At 44.2% G+C, this 17,451-nt stretch overlaps 1 protein-coding gene across 1 annotated transcript in view; it reads right to left on the bottom strand.

The window, feature by feature from the left end:
* Positions 1-13,336, bottom strand: part of LOC104135516 (transmembrane protease serine 11E-like) — a 44,594-nt gene extending 31,258 nt beyond the window's left edge. Inside the window, exons 1-3 of the mRNA XM_009649178.1 lie at positions 13,173-13,336; positions 4,821-4,942; positions 3,979-4,097 (exon numbers count right to left, since the gene is read on the bottom strand). Coding sequence (XP_009647473.1) covers positions 3,979-4,097; positions 4,821-4,942; positions 13,173-13,336 — 405 coding nt within the window. The remainder of the gene's footprint in view (positions 1-3,978; positions 4,098-4,820; positions 4,943-13,172) is intronic.
* Between the last annotated feature and the right edge of the window lie 4,115 nt (positions 13,337-17,451).

Below are 17,451 nucleotides of genomic sequence, written 5' to 3'. Positions count from 1 at the left end.
CCAACATCTGTACTTAAGGACGCAGAAGATTCTCTTATCACTTGAAGTCACTGAAGCAAGAGGTCTCTTTCTAAAAGAGGTGTCCTGACACACAATACCAAGTCCTGAGGCAAGAATTACTTGATGAAATTCCATTACTTCAATAGAAACAGTATCCAGGCATCCTCTTAGTACAATCCCCAACCATTCTGCCCAGACCCAGCCAGTTAGTTCTGTGTGGGTTTCAGATGGTGGCAGGACCTGGGAGAGCCCAGGTGCCTTGGGGATGATGAGAAAACAGGGGAAATCCATGCCAGTCCATTCTGTGGCTCGAGGCACTCAGGGAGAGAAAACAAACACCTTGCCTCTCCCCCCAGCCACCCAATTAGCCAAGGAGGGAGCCACGCTACACTCATACCTGAGGAGCATCCATCCACCCAACCCACGGCCTGGCTTACTGTCCCATGGGAGCAAGAGAGAGTAGGGGATAATGGGCAGGGCATAGCCCCAGAAGCAGGGGAGGGTACAGTGTCCAACACAAGAAGAGTCCACAAAGATACATGGACTAGGACAGGGAGAAGCAGCCCAAAAGCAGGGCTGGGAACAGCTCTGGCCAGAGGAGGAGGAGACAGGGCGATACTAGGTGCCTGGGAGAGAAGAAGGGTGGCATAGGCTGCCCTTGAAGAGGGAAAAGCCCACAACATCTAGGAGAAAGTATTAGAAAGTTATTGTGGTGGTAAAAAGAGCAGATAGGTACATTTGCAAGTCACTGGTGGGCAAGGTAAAGGCTGGTGTCCATTTCTATTGAGCAACCAGCCACATACCAAAGGGGTCACATGCTGTGGCTGCTTGGTATCCACTACTGTTTCACAACTAGGCACTCACCAGCCTTCAGCTGAGACTATTCTCATTAAGATGGGCTTGATGAGGTACTCCTTTCAAGCTCTCCTGAATGCACACCTCCTTCCCTTGAGGTCAAAGATGACTTCCTCACTGGACGCAAAGGCCCTTCTGCATGCACACAGGGCAGTCAGTGGTGCTGCCCAGAGTAGGCAACTGGGGTCATCCCCCCCATCACCCGGGTCTACCTAGAGCTGGCTGTCTCAGCTTCCTCCACACTTCAGGGTGCCAAGAGGGGCTGAAGAAGCAAAGCTTAGAGCAGGGCCTTGGAAATCTTCCCCAGGATGCTGCTAGGGCCTCCAAGGCATTCTTGGGAAGTTCAAAAGAATTAATACATTTTTGTGGGAGAAGAAGAAAAAAAATCCAAAACTGGGGAAGGAGTTGGAGAAAACCAGTAGGTAAAAGTTGTGCAGGTCAGCCCAGCATGAAGTGAACCCACTATGAAACAGAGACTGCTTGGGGAAGGAGCCATTAAGGCTGTGACCCTTTTTATCCAGTGCAAGAGGGGACGGTCTGGCAGAGTGCATTTTAGCTTGGCAAGGAAAGAACGACTGGTCCAGCTAGAAAAATGAGGCAGCTCTGGAGAGCTGAAACATCTCTTTCCACAGTGGCATTCAGACGGGTCTGCTTTCTCAGGAGAGCACAGAGGGAATCCTCACAGCCACTTGCAAGAAGCCAGGCAAGGAACAAAAACCTGTCATCATCTGTTCCTCAGTCCCCCCAGCTCCACCCCACAAGACATTTTCCAGACTTTCCAGTCAGCCCTGAGGTGTTGACTGGTGCACCAGCTTCATCAGCTCTCTGGCATGATCTCGCTGCATTCCCTCCCACCTTCAATGAGATAAGAGAGGGAATGTCACACAATGGGTGTTACTGCTCAACTCTGGAAACCAAAGCAAACATCGGGACATTTGCTGCCAGTCCCAAGGAAGGCATGGGATGAGTCCCCCGTGGGAGCAAAAACATTTTTCCTGTTGAAACTCAACTCTGAAAAGAGCTACTTTCAGGGTAGCTGGGGACAAACAAAGGAGGCTTCATCAGGGAGGGATCAGAGAAGGGAGCACTTGGCAGGGAATTGCACTAACTCAGGTAATTTGAATGCTTCTGATTATCAGAGATGATTCACTTCTGTTCACTTTGCACCAAGTATTGTGAAAGACATTGCATTTATCTGCATTGTCTCACTGTTTCACAACATGAGCTTAAGATATAGTTACTACTATGAGGATGAGAAGGCTTGGGCATCCAAAACCCTGACACCAGCCCAGGAAATACTGGAAAGGACTTTGGTAAATCCAGACAAATCAGGAAATGCGATAAAAACCTCAACTCTCTCCTTCTCTGTTAAAGACATGGTGTGAAACCCCTGAAAACAAAAATGCAGGTGTTCTGAGACAGCTGTCTGCCAAGAAGTCAAAAAGATATTCCTGTGTCTGGAAAGATTGCTTTGATTTTTATCACCACAAGCTAAGTTTTGCTTGTAGAGAATCAGACTTACAAGGAACACACTGTTACTCATTAGTATATGGAGTCACTCTGAATAAGCTTATGGACAATTCTCAATCTCGGACGTTCTTGTTAGATGGAACACCTGGAGCTAAAACCAAAAAAAGTCATAGTTGTTATGGTGTTACTTATCAGATACAATCAACATGCTCTGAAATAATGGTTCTCACTGCTCAACCAGCGCTGGTATTTACTGTCGCTACTGTCAGAAATGCTCATGCTGTGGGTGTCGTAGAGGAGGCAGGATTATAAAGCATTGGCTTCCATTCAAGCATCTAAATTAATAGCCATGTTCAGAGGAGATCCGAATGCATTGGACACAGTCTGAAAGAACTTCTTAGCTAAAGTAAGTGTTTCTTCACCAAAGGAGGCACATTTTTTAAAAAATGAAGAAGGAATGGAACAGGAGAAAGGGATACAACTTTACTCCATTCTCCCCAACCCTTGCCTTCCTTCCGCCTCAGCAATACACAACGTCTTCTTGGCCAGGGAGAACATTCCCTCTCCAAGGTCCTATATCACAAGGTTAAAAGCCTGCAGTTATTAGGTAATAGTTGTAAAGTGGTAGCACCTAAGTAAATGCAGCTTATGTAAGACTCTGTACATACAGATATGCACCAGGAGCAGATCTTGGGAAATATGGTATAGTCCCTGGTAGGCAAAAAAGGGCAGAAAGGAATCAAGTACAGTAAAGAGGACAACTTGACTAAGATCTCCGAGGCCCTCAGCAGAGGAGCTGGGAAGAGATGCTAGCACTGCCAAATCCCCATATAGCACCCTACTTCTCCAGAACAACATTCACCACAGCTCACATTTTGTTGTAGACAAGTGGCATGGCCCCAAATTAAATGACAGCAGTGAGCAAAGCATGGATTGTCCTATTAACTGAGTATCTGTGCAAGGTTGCTAAACAGGAGGTAAGAGATACGCATCGGACTCTGATGAATGAAACACAAAAAGATACAAGCACAATCATACGCTTATTGCTGTAAAGAGCTGAACTCTGTAATTATCATCTGTGGGGAAGTGTCTCAAAGAGAAAACAAGAAAGGAAATTGCAATGTGTCTATTTATTTCCATAGCTACTGTATGACTAGGAGTCACTCAGCCTCTGCTATTTGTAGGAGGGTTTCCCAACAAAACATACCAAAGGCGCAGGAAAAGGGCTTGTGTATTGTTTTCTCAGCACACAGCAACAGCCTGACAGGTAGAGCTCCCCACCCCGTAAAGGAGAGGGTGTGAAAGCATGCTTTCCTTAGAGGCAGCGGGGCATAAATCACGAAGCCAGGCTCAGGGCCGGGAAAAAGAGACACGCAAATGTTCAGTGATATAGGAGGAAGCTGAGGTTGTTGTCAGTATCTGCTTCACCACTGCAGGGACAAAGAGAGGTGACATGCTGGAACAAGCAGACTGGCAAGTGCCTGGTCTGCCAGGTATGATGATAACTCTTGTGCTATCCATTTCCCAGGTCTGCTGACCACGGGGGCTCAGGGTACACCAGACACCCGTGGTCTAAGTGTGCTGTTTACATTAATGACTCTCTTATTATCACACAGTCCTTAATAACGGAAAGGCACAACGGTCCAAACTTACCAGTCTCTCAACCCTCTCGCTCAGGTCTCTAAACCTTCCTGAGGACTGTCTGGACAGTTCATTACTGTACCGGATATTGGTGATTTTTATGTTGCCACTGTAATAGAACAGCTTCTGATCTGCAAGGGAAAGAAGAGGAACAGGCAATACTCAAAGCACCAAGGCAAATGAACTTCAGAGAAACACCCGGGGCTGACTGATATCCAGATGTCTAGGGAGTGGATGAGCCTGCATGTGTATCCAACCTGTTTAAATACGGTTTCCAACAGCTAGGAGCCCAGGAGCAAGAGCTCGGTTGAGTTAGGTGATCTACACCAAGTAGTGACACCAGTTTCCCCAACAGTTACATTCGCGGCCAGCCAACAGGACTTTGGGCTCACACAGGACCACAAGCTGTGTCTTGCTGGTCAGCTACCTTCCCTCCTGGCCTGTACGCCCATGCAATGCCAAGCCCTGGCAGGCGGCTGCTGGTGACTGGGGCAAGGGGGCAGAGAAACACCACAAGCAGAGACAAGCGGAAGGCTCTGTTTGTCACTCGCGCAAGGGAGACCAGAAGACTTGTGTGTTGACCTCATCAGAGAAGTAGATCATGAGGAAGATGTGAAAGGAGAGAAAGCAAGTGAAAGCCAGCAGAAACCACCCTGCAGAGCAGGAAATGTTCCCAAGAAATCTGCAAAGGTGCTAAATGAGGAAGAAAAGACAGCTCTAGAGAAGCTGGTGATTTTTCCCCAAATGAGCTTTAGACAGACTGATGAAAAGCAAACTCCCAGCACCGTGTGGCACAACAAGCACAGAGGAGATGCACTAAACATAGGAAGAGTGACATGTTAGGTAAAACTTACCATATGCCAGAAAATATACTAGGAGACCAATGGTGACAGCTGCTGCCACTGCTGTTCCAATAACAATAAGAGCAATTTTCCAGGGCTCGAGATGTCTTACTTGGATGGCTGGCTGATGAATTCTGGGGGAAAATAAGAATAATAAAGGGAGAAGATTAATAAGAGATCCTTTTCTATTTAAACCCCCCTAAAAACTGAAGCTCACATTTTCTCCCCGAATATCAGGTGATTCTTCCCAGCAGTATTAATTGACTTCTCACCCAACACCCTTGAAAATTAAACCATGACTCAAGACTATTTTGAAATAGATGTTGGGATATGCTAGAAGTCATAGAACAAAGACAGGGTTTGAGGGTTTGCCTTTATTATTATTATTATTATTATTATTGCCAAATTAAATAGGAGTCCCACTAAGCAGTTTCTTATGTGACCCCTGACTGGAAATTTGCAATAAAAACCCCCTCATTTCTCACCTAGGTGAACTTTCATACAGCAAGGTAGGCAGTTTTCAAGTGGTTAAATAAATCAGTTATCATAGACACACTGGCACCTTTGCTCCTAAAACTGCTTTGTGCAATAAAATTGGTAGAAAGCATCCCATGCTTTATATAGTACTTATCTATACATTATCCAAGCTGCTCGGTCCACTTCAGCCTGCAAAGCAGGGCCAGACAAAAAAGAGAAAGAGATTTCAGAGGGCCAGCCTGTGCTGACTGTTTTATTCAGACTAAATCTAAAAGCAAAAGTGCTGCTTTAAGCAGTATTTGCTGAAGTGATGGATTGACAGGGAAAGACAAGGACATGTGAGCAGACCAGGGAACACAGAAGTATCTGGCGAGGCTTCCTACCTGTCTGCCGTGTTCTTAATTTGGATTAGCACCTGTGTAATTAACCCAAGGAAAGTCAACAGTCAGTAGGTCAGTATTACAGTTAGACAAAAAACTGCCTGAAAAAGGTTACTTACAGCAAATTCTGCCTTTGGCCATAAACTCAAAGACATCTGAAGATCCTTAAGGCCATTTTTCTATTATGTTACCAGCCATTACAAAATACAGAACAGGAAGCCACAATTTTTGGCAGAGTCTCCTTCATTCTAGAGCCAGCTACCTCACTCATGCAAACATGCACACCTTTGGGTTAAGGTACAGCCTCCCCCAGGAAAGCAAGCTGCAGGGATCCTCTCCTGAGGGTATAGAATCATAGAATAGAATCGTTTAGGTTGGAAAAGTCCAACCGTTAACCTAATACTGCCACCCCACCACTAAACCATGGCCCTAAGCACCTCGTCTGCCTGTCTTTTAAATACCTCCAGGGATGGGGACTCGACCACTTCCCTGGGCAGCCCGTTCCAGTGCTTGAGAACCCTTTCGGTGAAAAAGTTTTTCCTGATGTCCAACCTAAACCTGCCCTGGCACAACTTGAGGCCATCTCCCCTTTGTCCTATTGCCCGTTACCTGGGAGAAGAGACCGACCCCCCCTTCACTACAGCCTCCTGTCAGGCAGCTGTAGAGGGCGATAAGGTCTCCCCTCAGCCTCCTTAGGTAATGAGGCATCTCAGTGAGTTCCCACATTCATAACAAAGTACATATAGCTCACTTCGGGAACACATAGCTCATCAAACATGAGTTTAAATACATTAAAATAAGTTGAAAATAGTTGCAAGTGACCACTGCAGCTGCATGCAGGAATGAGAGAGCAAGCACACTGTACACTGCACATAAATAACGAAGCAGGTTCTGGTATGTCATTCTATTTCATTGTAAAGCCTTACAATTACAACCTTATTACTTCGGCTTGAAAAACAACTGACTCGGGCTAAATATTGTGACATTTGATTGATTGAAAATAGGAATACTCATGTTGCTCCTATGTGTTCTGACTTGTCCTGGATCTCCTAGCTAATGTTTCTTTCACTCCTGCTATCCTCTAAAACAGCTATTAATTAACCTTTCCTCTCATCTGGTTTGCTTCAAAATGCATCTGTGAACCCACAGCAGTAAACAAAACGAAACAAAGGGACAGAAATGAAATGGTCCTCTTAAGGGTTTGGAGATGAGCAGCTCCAAAGTTATTTCTGAGACTCCTTAAGGTAACTTCTGTAGGGAAGTTACCTTAAAACTTTAACTAAAGAAATGAAAAATACGCAGGTATAAATAGCCAAGACTCTACCTCATTAAGAAGAATATTTCTAAATAGTAGCTCTTAGGTGAAACCACAAAGTCAGTGGTAAGTTCAGCTTTGATTTGTCATGTGGGTTTGTTGGTTGTTTTTTTTTTATTGCCACTCCAGCTAGTAGTCCTTTGCATGGCTTATATGCTTTGCAAAAGTTTCTGCTATGTTTGAAGTGAGACTAAGTTACAAGAAAAGCCAACAAAATGAACAAAAAACCCTCCACATTTAACTTGACACAACTTACTATCATTCATTCTTGTAGATACTCTCATTGAAAAAGCAGTTGTCTTGATTAAACTGCATGGAAGGAAAAACACTCAGAAGGTCTTTCAGCTATAGTGATCCTGGCATAGCCCCAAACCAAAATGCTGGGTTTGAGAAGTCTCTTTGAAAGGCTGAATGCCACCTCGATACCGCAGCAGGTGGGAGACTTTTAAATATTGAGTACTATATCATTTGAAAGCTTTTGAGATTTTTTTTTTAAATTAGTATAACATTTTTTAACTCTTATGCTTTATTGCTTCCCTTTCAAGTTCCATGTTATCATTTAGCAAACAGAAACCCCAGTCCACGGCAGTTACTCACATGTGTAATTTTACTCACACATGTGACTCACTTAATTCATGAAACCTATTTGAGAGCATCATTTCAAAGAGGTGCAGAGGGGATTCAGCATCAGCTTCTAAACTGAATTTCCTCAGACAAGAAGCTGTTTGATAAATGCATCTTAGAAAGGCACTTAGAGGGGAGGCTGTTTTGAGACCTCGGATGTCTTCTTTTTCTTCCTTTTTTTCTGAATAAACTTTCCCCCTTCCTTTAAGTAACAACATGAAATGACTGTTAAGGTTTACTCTCCACTCCTAGTTTGTTTTAAAAACAAAAGGTATTTGTGAGTAAAATGCCCTTGGTTAGGCTGTACCATCTGGATACTTCCCCATTTGAACAGACGTGCAGACTGAGCACACCAGGAAGATTTCAAATCCATGTTTTCAAAGATATCTGTGAGACAAAACCACAAAGATTGCTGGGCTGATACTTTTCCATCCCCATTGACTTTGAGGAATGAACCTCAGGAGACAGAGAAAAGCAACAATAAAGCTCAAAAATCAATGATTTCAGACAACATGTCCCATTGTGTAAAGTTGGACGGTACATACAGGGATTCAATACACACAAGACAAGTGAACTGAAACAGCTTCGATCCACATGATGACCCATCAGAGCTTGAATACTCTGCAGAGAGCTCATAAAAGTTCAGTGGGAATTTATTTTCTCCGATCAAGCAGTCCCTGCTAACTTGGTGGGAGCTATCTGCTCCACAGAGATCGAGCAGGGAGCGTAACCTAGAAATGCACAGCAGGATTAAAAACACTCCAGCTGAGGTGGTCACTGAAGTCCTCCAGAACAGAAATGGGGATTTTAAACCTGAACCAAATGCCAGCTGAAAGCCTCCCACTGAGCTCAGTGGGCTTTCTGCCAGCGTCCCTTCTGCCTGCAGCCTGCATGGTCCTCCCCTCCACCCCAGAGACTCTGCTCTTTCCCAGACAGCCATGCCTGGGAAGTAATCTTAAATACACTGAAGTCAGGGCTGGATTTCATCTCTCAGCAGAAGACTCCAAATCCCAGATTAAGATTTGTCTGATTAGGAAGAGGAGTGAAATATTTGCCAGCAAAGAGAAACAAAAACCGATATCAAGTTGCCCACACTGACATAACAAATTTACTTGGTTGTCCTCTCTTTGTTTCCTAATAATTCCCAACACTGCCTTGGCTTTTTCAACTGGCATTCATCTGGCATTTTCCTAGAAAAACCCACTGAGACCTTTCCTGAGTGGTGGCAGGTGATTTGGAGATCTGCATTCTGTACTTGGGTTCCCCCCCATCATGAGCACAAAGAAGCCCCCCAGAAACCCTTTCCTCAGTGAGGAGCTCACACCAATAAACACAGAGCCAGAGGGATCCCTCCCCTTATGCATTTTGCAAGGCAGACATAAGGAGGACACAGCTAATTATGTCTGTTGACTTTTAGTAACAGAGGAACATTTTGGGGGAAAAAATCAGTCTCAAAGAAAAGTTTAAAATCTTACCTAATATCCTAACTTGTTTTTTTAAGGGTGCCACTCAATAAACGTATCATAAACATCACATTCGGTAAATCATGCATGCACTTGCCTCACTGCAGCCTGAAACTGTTAGTTCCCAAAAGAAGTGTCTTTTACCCATTGGAATTTAGATTCACTTGTTGCAAAGAAGCAGAATTAAAACTGCCTTCAACGAGTCAAACCGCCTGCTTCAGATGAGAAGCCTCAAAGGTCTTCCTCCCCTGGGCAGAGAGCACGCTCTGACACCTGCGGGAGCCCCTCCATTACCTGCAGCGAGCTTTGTGCCAGAGACGGTGTCTGGCTAAGGCAGCACGCACCGCGGAAGAGACGGAGGCTCTGCTTTGGCATGTGTGCACTGGCAGTGTCTGCTCAAGAAAGGTGCCGACAGGACAGCCTAACAGCCAAACCCAAACCCGTCACCTAGAGATGATCTCTTGTGGGCTATTAAACTTCCTTGGGTTTAGTCCTATAAGAGCTTAGAGCTTTGTCTGCTTAGACAGACAAATTTCCTCCACAATTTTAGAATACGCGCAGTACTTCTCTCTTATTAAGGTGCTTTGAGGAAAAAAAAAAAATTATAAAACCCACCGTATTAGCCTTCACAGTGATGGTGTTTTAATCTGTTTACTGAAATAAATCTATTTGCTGGTATAGGGCTGTAAACCAACGATACTTACATCACTCCTGAAGAGTTCTGCAAGCCTGATACAACAGCCCAGCTCTTCTGCCTTTGTGATAGTTTGTGTGCATCTGTGACAGCTTATATCCACTGAGAATATGACCCAAAGTACCCAGCTTTTCCTGTTGTTGGAAGCTTACGTTTCTGGCTGAATAATAACTTTTTCCATATATTATACTTCATATGTAATAAACAACTGCTAGGCTGGGTATATAAACGGTGAGATGCTGTAATCTAGCAATGTATTTTCAGTGAAGAGAGAGGGACGAATGTCTTCATGGGAGAAGTGCTGCTGAAATTGGAGAAGGCTGCTTAGACAAGAGTTCAGCTGAGACTGAAACTCCAGGCAATTCTCCAGTGGCAGAGAAGCCGGACAGTTCCCATGTTCAGTTCTGTACAAAATCTGTCCCCCTGTTGCCACCAAATCTGTCCACAGACCACATGAAGTTTTCAGATTGCCCTGTGTCAGAAGCATATCAAATTAAGCCACCCCAAGCTTTGCGGTAGCTTTACTTCGTTCAGAATGGAGATCTCTGTGTAACCAGAAATACAGACATGGAAGGAGTATGTGATGGAAGCAGAATGAAGACCCAGTTTTAAAAGCTTTTGCTGACCTAAAATGCCCAATCATAAAAATGTCTGTGAAAAAAGTTAATACAGTGAGGCACTTCCGCAACACCCTTTAACAGGAACAGCAGGGGCCAGAAAAGCTGCTGGGTTTACACTGGGGCTTGCTCAGTTAACAAAGACAATCAGATTTTAAGGCTTGGGAGGAGGTCCTTTCTCATTCTGGCTTTCCTGTCTAAAATCATCAGAAACTGAGTGAATGTGGCAAGGAAACACAAATGGTACCAATTCCATACAGGTGTGGTGTGTAGCAGAATCAAAAGTATTTCACTAGGGTTTTCTGGAATGAGGATCTATTCTGCTCGGTTTGCCCCAGAGGAGGTTTCTGTTCAGTATCGTGCAGGAACTGCATCTGCCTCCTGCAATAATCAAGGTTAACTCCCACTAATGCCAGTGGGACATGAGTGTCCTTGCACCAGGGCTGGTATCCATTTCCTGCTACGCCTCGGCAGTCTGTAATTTACACTCATTTCGCCCACCTACCGCATGACAAATTGGTGCAAGTAGTGCTGCATTTCCACCTACATATTCACTTTTAGGCTACCACATCCAACACCAGCTCCTCTGCACCTCACCCCGCCAGGGCACAGGATGTTCACAAGGACGCTGCGGGCAGGGCACGGCATTTGCTTCCCGGGCTGCAGGACACAGCTCAACAGGGGAGGGACAAGACCAGAGAGGCTGTCTACTCCACCCAGTTTTCCTTAGCAGCTTTTCTTCCAGAGGGATTTTTATGAAGCACACGTTCCAACTTAGCTTGAAATATTGTGAATAGAGGCACCTTGGAACTGGATGAAGCTAATACTGAAGCCCCGTTCTTATGAGAGACTAAGGCACAGCATGATGAGCTCAAACAGCAAGGCTTACAGCTCCACGCTCGGGGTCTACATCCCTGCCCAGCAAAGAACTCCAGACATTTAACAGGCTATACGGGGTCTTTGATTAAGAACAGCCAGTCTCCATGCCTTCCCAAGTGTGTAAATATTTAATGATCCAACACAGTTTTCCCCTAACATACTTCAGATTTTATAATCACCTAAACAACTATTTGAACAACTAAATCCCTTCCTAACTAGAAGGCAACCAAACTGGACTCAGATGTTGTTTAACTACCCTCTAGCACACTGTTATTAAAATTATTTATATGACTGTTGGCATCAACAAGACATGACAACTAGATTTACATCTAACTAGAAGAAGGAATGGCTGTTCAATTCTGCTAGGTAGACAACCCTCGCTTAGTGTTCCCTCTTTTTGTAACATGCACAAACTGGTATTTATGACGGATAGGGATTTCTTCCTCACCTGACAGAGCAGCAGAGCTTTTAAGGTACAGATATTAAAGAGGGCAGAGGATCTTTGGGTATTGACTAGGGTACCACTAAGGAGCACAGAACCAAAAGCTGAACGCTGTCTTCTCCTGGCAAAGTCAACACTGTATTGACTAAAATTATATTGTCCTCACAAAATGAGAAAAACACTTGAGTGGGCATAAAGAATAAGTTTTGTCAATCCAAAAACAATGTTGCTATTTCAGCATGTCCAGAAATTATTAAAAAAACCCCAATTTTTACAAATACTGAGGATGGAAAAAATTAGTAGTATCTTGCAATCATCCACAGCCATTTGCCCAAAGCAATGCCAGAGAGGAGACTAATATTGCAGTCTTTAGCAATTACACACAAAAATTCAGTCATCCAGCCAAATCTTTAGGGTGTCAAAAACCAAAACCAAAACGTAAAACATTTCAGATTCCTTTGGATTTTGTTTCTGAGATGATACAACAAAAAACAAATTCAAGGGAGACTGAGCACCTCCTATTGCCACATGAATCCAGGAGCCAGAGCATTAAACAGAAACAACAAATTGCAGAGGGCTCACTGTACATTTATGGCCAGATCCCTGCTCTGACCCAAGAGCATAGTGGAGTGTCACAGCTGGGAGACTTATTTTTGTAACAACACTCTGAGCTTTCCAGCACCATCTTAATTATTGTTAACGGAAAACAAACATCAGGATATCCAGCATCTCTGACTGCACAAAATACTTTCAGATACAAACCACCGTGTCGTTAATCCCTAGAAAACATGGCTTCTTCCTTAAAAGTACTAGGGTCAAAATCAGAATGATGAACACCTATAGTGTTGTCCTTATGCAGTTGTGCTGCCATCACTGATTTAACTGGGACCTTTTGCAGGGTTTGAGGGAATAATATTGCGACTAGACCTGACCAAAACCCATGGTTTCCCAAAATTGTGTTATTAACATTTGATTTTGACACAAAAGAGCTTCCCGGATTCTGCACTGCTGCAATAAAAGCCTGCTGAGGGCAGGATAAGGCAACCACAGGGAAGAAAGGTAAGTGTCAACCTAAGCCATCACATAGTCTTTCTAAACAGAAGGCAAATCTTTGTGCTCCTGGCCGTGCTAGGGAAGGACTTCCCTCTGCATTTCTCATGCCAGCCATAAGTTATTCTTTTCATCCAGACCACAACCTCCAAAACCTCCCTTTCAGCCTGCAAGTTACTGTTTAGCTTCCCCTCCATCTATTGCCCCTTTTTAGGCTGCACATTTTAGACAGATATACGATGTACCCTAGATCTACAAGGATGAAGGGGGCAGAGATAGGTCCAAGATCAGGCAAGAGAATAAACAGATTTCTTTTCTGGATCTCTATATGTCCTTGAAGTCCTAAAGCTCTCCCATAGACAGTATCCTTTATCACCATTACACCTCCAAGTCAGACTTGCCAAGTTAAAACATGCCACCTACTTTTGAAGATCCCATGGTAGGTCCCGGTAGGTCTGGTAGCCTTTCTGACCACCAACCAAGGCTTGACTAAAGTCTGGACTGCGTAGCGAATGCTGCTGGAAAACGCAGGAGTCACATTGACTGGCGTGATGGGAAGAGAAAGGTGTTGAATGAAGATCCTTCATTGAGGTACGGCTGGCGCAACACCCAGCACCCTGTGGGTTATTGCAAAATGAGGGAGCAAACTTCAGAATAAAAACAAACAGAGGCAAGCATGGAGTTGATAAGGAGACTCTAACCTTCAGATCAGCTCCACATCAAAGAGCTCCCCAGGCAGAGATGGACAGAGCAGATAAACCAGCCCAGGCAAGACAACTTGTTCTTCACCACAGCCGAACAGGAAGTGCGTGAGATTTCCCTTTTCCAGCACTCCCTTTCTGTCCAACTTGTATTCCTACAGCAGGCCTGCCCCTGAGTGGCAGCACCTTCCACTGTACACTGACTGTAAAACCCACACAGGAGAGGCACCACACTGTCCACAACGCTAAGTCACTCGCCTCCTGAGATAGCCAACACAAAGGCCAAACACAAACCCAAATACAGTCGTAAATGGCTTGGCCAGCCAAGCCTGATCTCCCTCGGTGCTCACTCCTCCACAGCTGTCCTGGACTCCCTTGGCATCAGGGACATGACAACTATAAGTATCCAGCCTCCTAATTACATGTTAGTCATTTAATGATTGGCATAACCCCGCCTGTGGAAAATGCTTACTCTGTGAAAAGGCCCACCAATCTCCTTGGAATTCCCTTCTCCCAGCATAAACGTGGTTCTTCAGAGCCAGCTGGAAAGGGGAAAAATGGGTAGTCTCTAGTAGTGAGAAATTCTGCACTTGCATCTAAAAATCTCAAACCAGAAAGGGAAGTTTCCAGAAACCAAACTTCTGGTTTCTAGTCTTTGGTGCACTTGAATTTGTGCCAAAAAAGTTTGAAGTATTTGGTTTTCCAACGAAGTCTCAAGACTTCAGAGTAATTTTTATGGGAACACTTGTTATCTTCCAGAAAGAACCTCAGCAACAGAGGGTAAAAAAAAACAGCAAGAGGAAAATTTCACCTAATCGTACCTAGTCCTTTTCCACCTTGCCCCAAAGATGCCCGTTCACAGGCACTTCAGTACAACTATAGAAGCAAGTGTCAGGACAGCCCATTTTTAGGACAGAGGGAAAAGCTGAGCACTGCTGCATGGCATCTCCCATTTCTCTAACATCGATTTCTTCCTTTGCTTTGAGCAGATCAATTGCTTTTTTTGGCTTCTCCCAGCTCCCTGTAGAAAAGGCATTGTTGCAGTTACCTACCTTACGTGGGGCTTTACTGACTGAACACAGAGTTACCTGTCAAGTACCAACACCCTCCCTGAGCAATCCCTTCCCCTTCCCCCCATCCCACCCTGCTATTTTCTTTTTCAAGATTAGTAAAACTCAAAAAAGTTTGTGCACAAAGGAAATCCCTGCTCCACCCAGAAACACACATACACCCACAGGAACCGCAGCACTCAATGGAGTGCTGGAGATCAATTACAAACCAATTCAATCTCAGAGTCAAGAAAATACCTTAGAATTCCTTGGTTTAAATTTTTTTTTTTTTTTTTTTTTTTTAATATTGTGATCACAAAATCTGTCACCCTTACAAAAACACACTTCTAGAATAGAAAAAGCTTATTTAGGTTTGGGATGCAACACAAAGAAGCGCATAGCAATTTCTGCCCGGAATGGTCAGGCTGAGGCTGTGCGTAGTGGTCTTCTCACAGAGATAAGAGTCGGCAGCACTGTTAGTGGATTACCAACATTCACTTCTTCATTAGTTTTTAGAGACTGCTAACTGGGTGCCCTGAGTACCCAGGCCCAGCGCACTGGCAAAAGGTGGCCCTTGAGGTGTTTACCCTGTAAGATGCACAGAACTTTCCCTGATGTGCCCAGAAGTTCAAAGGCCAGCTCTACCCACCTGGGTCAGGTAAAAACCATATTCCAGCAGAAGCAGGTTTTAGGAAGCAGCTAGAGTTTGAGATAAAAGTTACCTGAGATCTTGGGCTCTGCCATCTCTTGTGGAGATGAAGAGCAGTCATTGGAAGAACACCAGGTTGCAAAGGGTCTTAGGAGGTGTTGCTAGAAGAAAGGTCTTGGGCAACAGATGAATAAACTTCTGGTAACTTTCAGAGCACACCAGGACAGACCTTCCTGTTGTTACTCCAGAGCATGAACAACAGAGACATTCCAAAAACATTATTTGATTCCCTTATGGTCAAGAATTTGTTGATCTGCCTAATAAAAATTGAAGTAGGTTGCTTTTGGTTTTGACTGAATTAACCATTAAAATGAACTGTGCTGGAAAACAGTGGAAAATAAGGAAGCACACTTGCCTGTGTCAGATTATGCAAAATCAATTTTACACATACCTGTCCCCCAGGAACAACAGTAGAGACATACCAAGAAAAGACAGTCATTAAGGAACAATTTTCCTCACAATAAATTAGCAAGTTGCAAAAGTGCTTGGTATTATGGTTTATTCAGTCAGCTGAGGCAGTTACTAAACTTTTTGGTTGATACTAGGGAAGCAGTACAGAAACGAATTATCAAAGCGTGGGGTGGAAATCTGAGAATGTGGGTGCACAGGATTTTGTGAATGAAAGTGTAAAAAGATGTAATGACCATTCTCCCCGTTTAACCCTGCAAAGTCAGCCCAGCCGGTCAGACAGACTGCTTGCCTAAGAATGGTAATAATAGGCTACCTTGCTTTCTGTTTGCATTCTTACATAGGCTCCCTGGCTGTAGAGCCGAAGAACGCCTTTAGAGAAGACCATTGGCCAGCCCCACAGCAATAACATATTCGGAATTTACAAGCAAAGATGTTTTACATAATTGTCTACCAGTTACTCAACCCGGGCCATGAATTTTAGACCAAAGACAGCAGTCAGTCATTACTTTTAAACTGAGAAGCGAATGTTCTTGCCAGCGATGTTTAACAGAACTAACAGAAGAACTGTTAAACAGCACGGCCCTAAAAAACCTGAATAATTAAACCTGCTTTGAGCAGGGGGTTTGATGAGGTGACCTGTGTACCTCCCTCCCAATCTGAACTACTCTGTGATTCTGTCAGCATCAGAGACCAAATGGGTACACTGCAGTGAAATTCTTCCCTAGGACAAGTCCACCATTTTCCATCAGCCCACCTTGACAGGTCAGTTATGGCTTCGGGCCTCCCCCCTCCTGAGAAACAAAGGCATCTTGCATTTGGCCTTCAAAATTCAGTGGAACCTCTAGATGAGCTGCATTTTCTTTACGCTTTTTAACTTCAGCTGTGCACATGCTACACAACTCTACTGTTTTGACAAAACAAGTAATCAGTTTATTATCCCATACTTTCCTTTGCCACATGAAATTCCCAACTGTGGCTTTTAATAACTGATATGTAGAAAAACAAAACCAGAAAATCTACTGAAAGGATAGAATGATTCTCCAGAGCCAATTTCAGGGCTGAGGGAGAAGCCAGGTCCTCTGTCTTGAGCCTTGAAAAGCCACTCGGGGCCAGATTTTATTACATGCCCATGCAGCTTTGAGATGCTAAGCTCGTGGAAGCTTTCAGATGCTACAGCAATGGCCTCAAGCTCTGAAGTATGCTAGATCCTGCCCTGGTTGGTTTCCAATTAGTCCCTCTTTCCAGGCCCTTGTAACAGAAACTGTTACACCCATCTGAGTTGCAGCCGGATAGGCAAGCTCAGAGTACTGACAGTGCCCTCGTCAACACTGAAGTCCCCCACTGCCAGAGTCATTAAAAATGAACTCATAGCCTGTTGCCCCATTTAAGGCAAAAAGATAGCACACACGTACCCGTCCTCCGCATCTGCTCAGCCAGAGCTGCTACTTGGTATAGAGAAATAGGCCAGCCTGCATTTTCCTCCAGGTTTTGCCTAGCAATCAGGCTAACAAGTTGCTCTCTACATCCACTGCTTCCAGTCAAGACGCACAGCATCTCCAAAGAGACAGGAGATCTTTGTATGAATTGGACTAGGCCTACAAAGAAATAAGGGACATTAAGATAAAAATAAATTCTTTACAGGCACAGCTCAAATTAAGTGAAAGAACAGCAGCATTGTTTCACACATCAGAAGCGCTAGAGAGATTTACTGGGAGCACTAACACAGATCTCTGCAGAAGACAACACACTCAGAACAAGACTTTTTCTACATCTATATATACCCAAAAAATGGTTGGCTTGGATTTGATTTCATATAATTTGTTAGCAGCTAA

The sequence above is a fragment of the Egretta garzetta genome, unplaced genomic scaffold (assembly GCF_000687185.1).
Source record: "Egretta garzetta isolate BGI_Z169 unplaced genomic scaffold, ASM68718v1 scaffold41, whole genome shotgun sequence".
Classification (NCBI taxonomy): domain Eukaryota; kingdom Metazoa; phylum Chordata; class Aves; order Pelecaniformes; family Ardeidae; genus Egretta; species Egretta garzetta.
The sequence above is the reverse complement of the archived record's forward strand: the minus strand, read 5'-3'. Positions and strand labels throughout refer to the sequence as shown.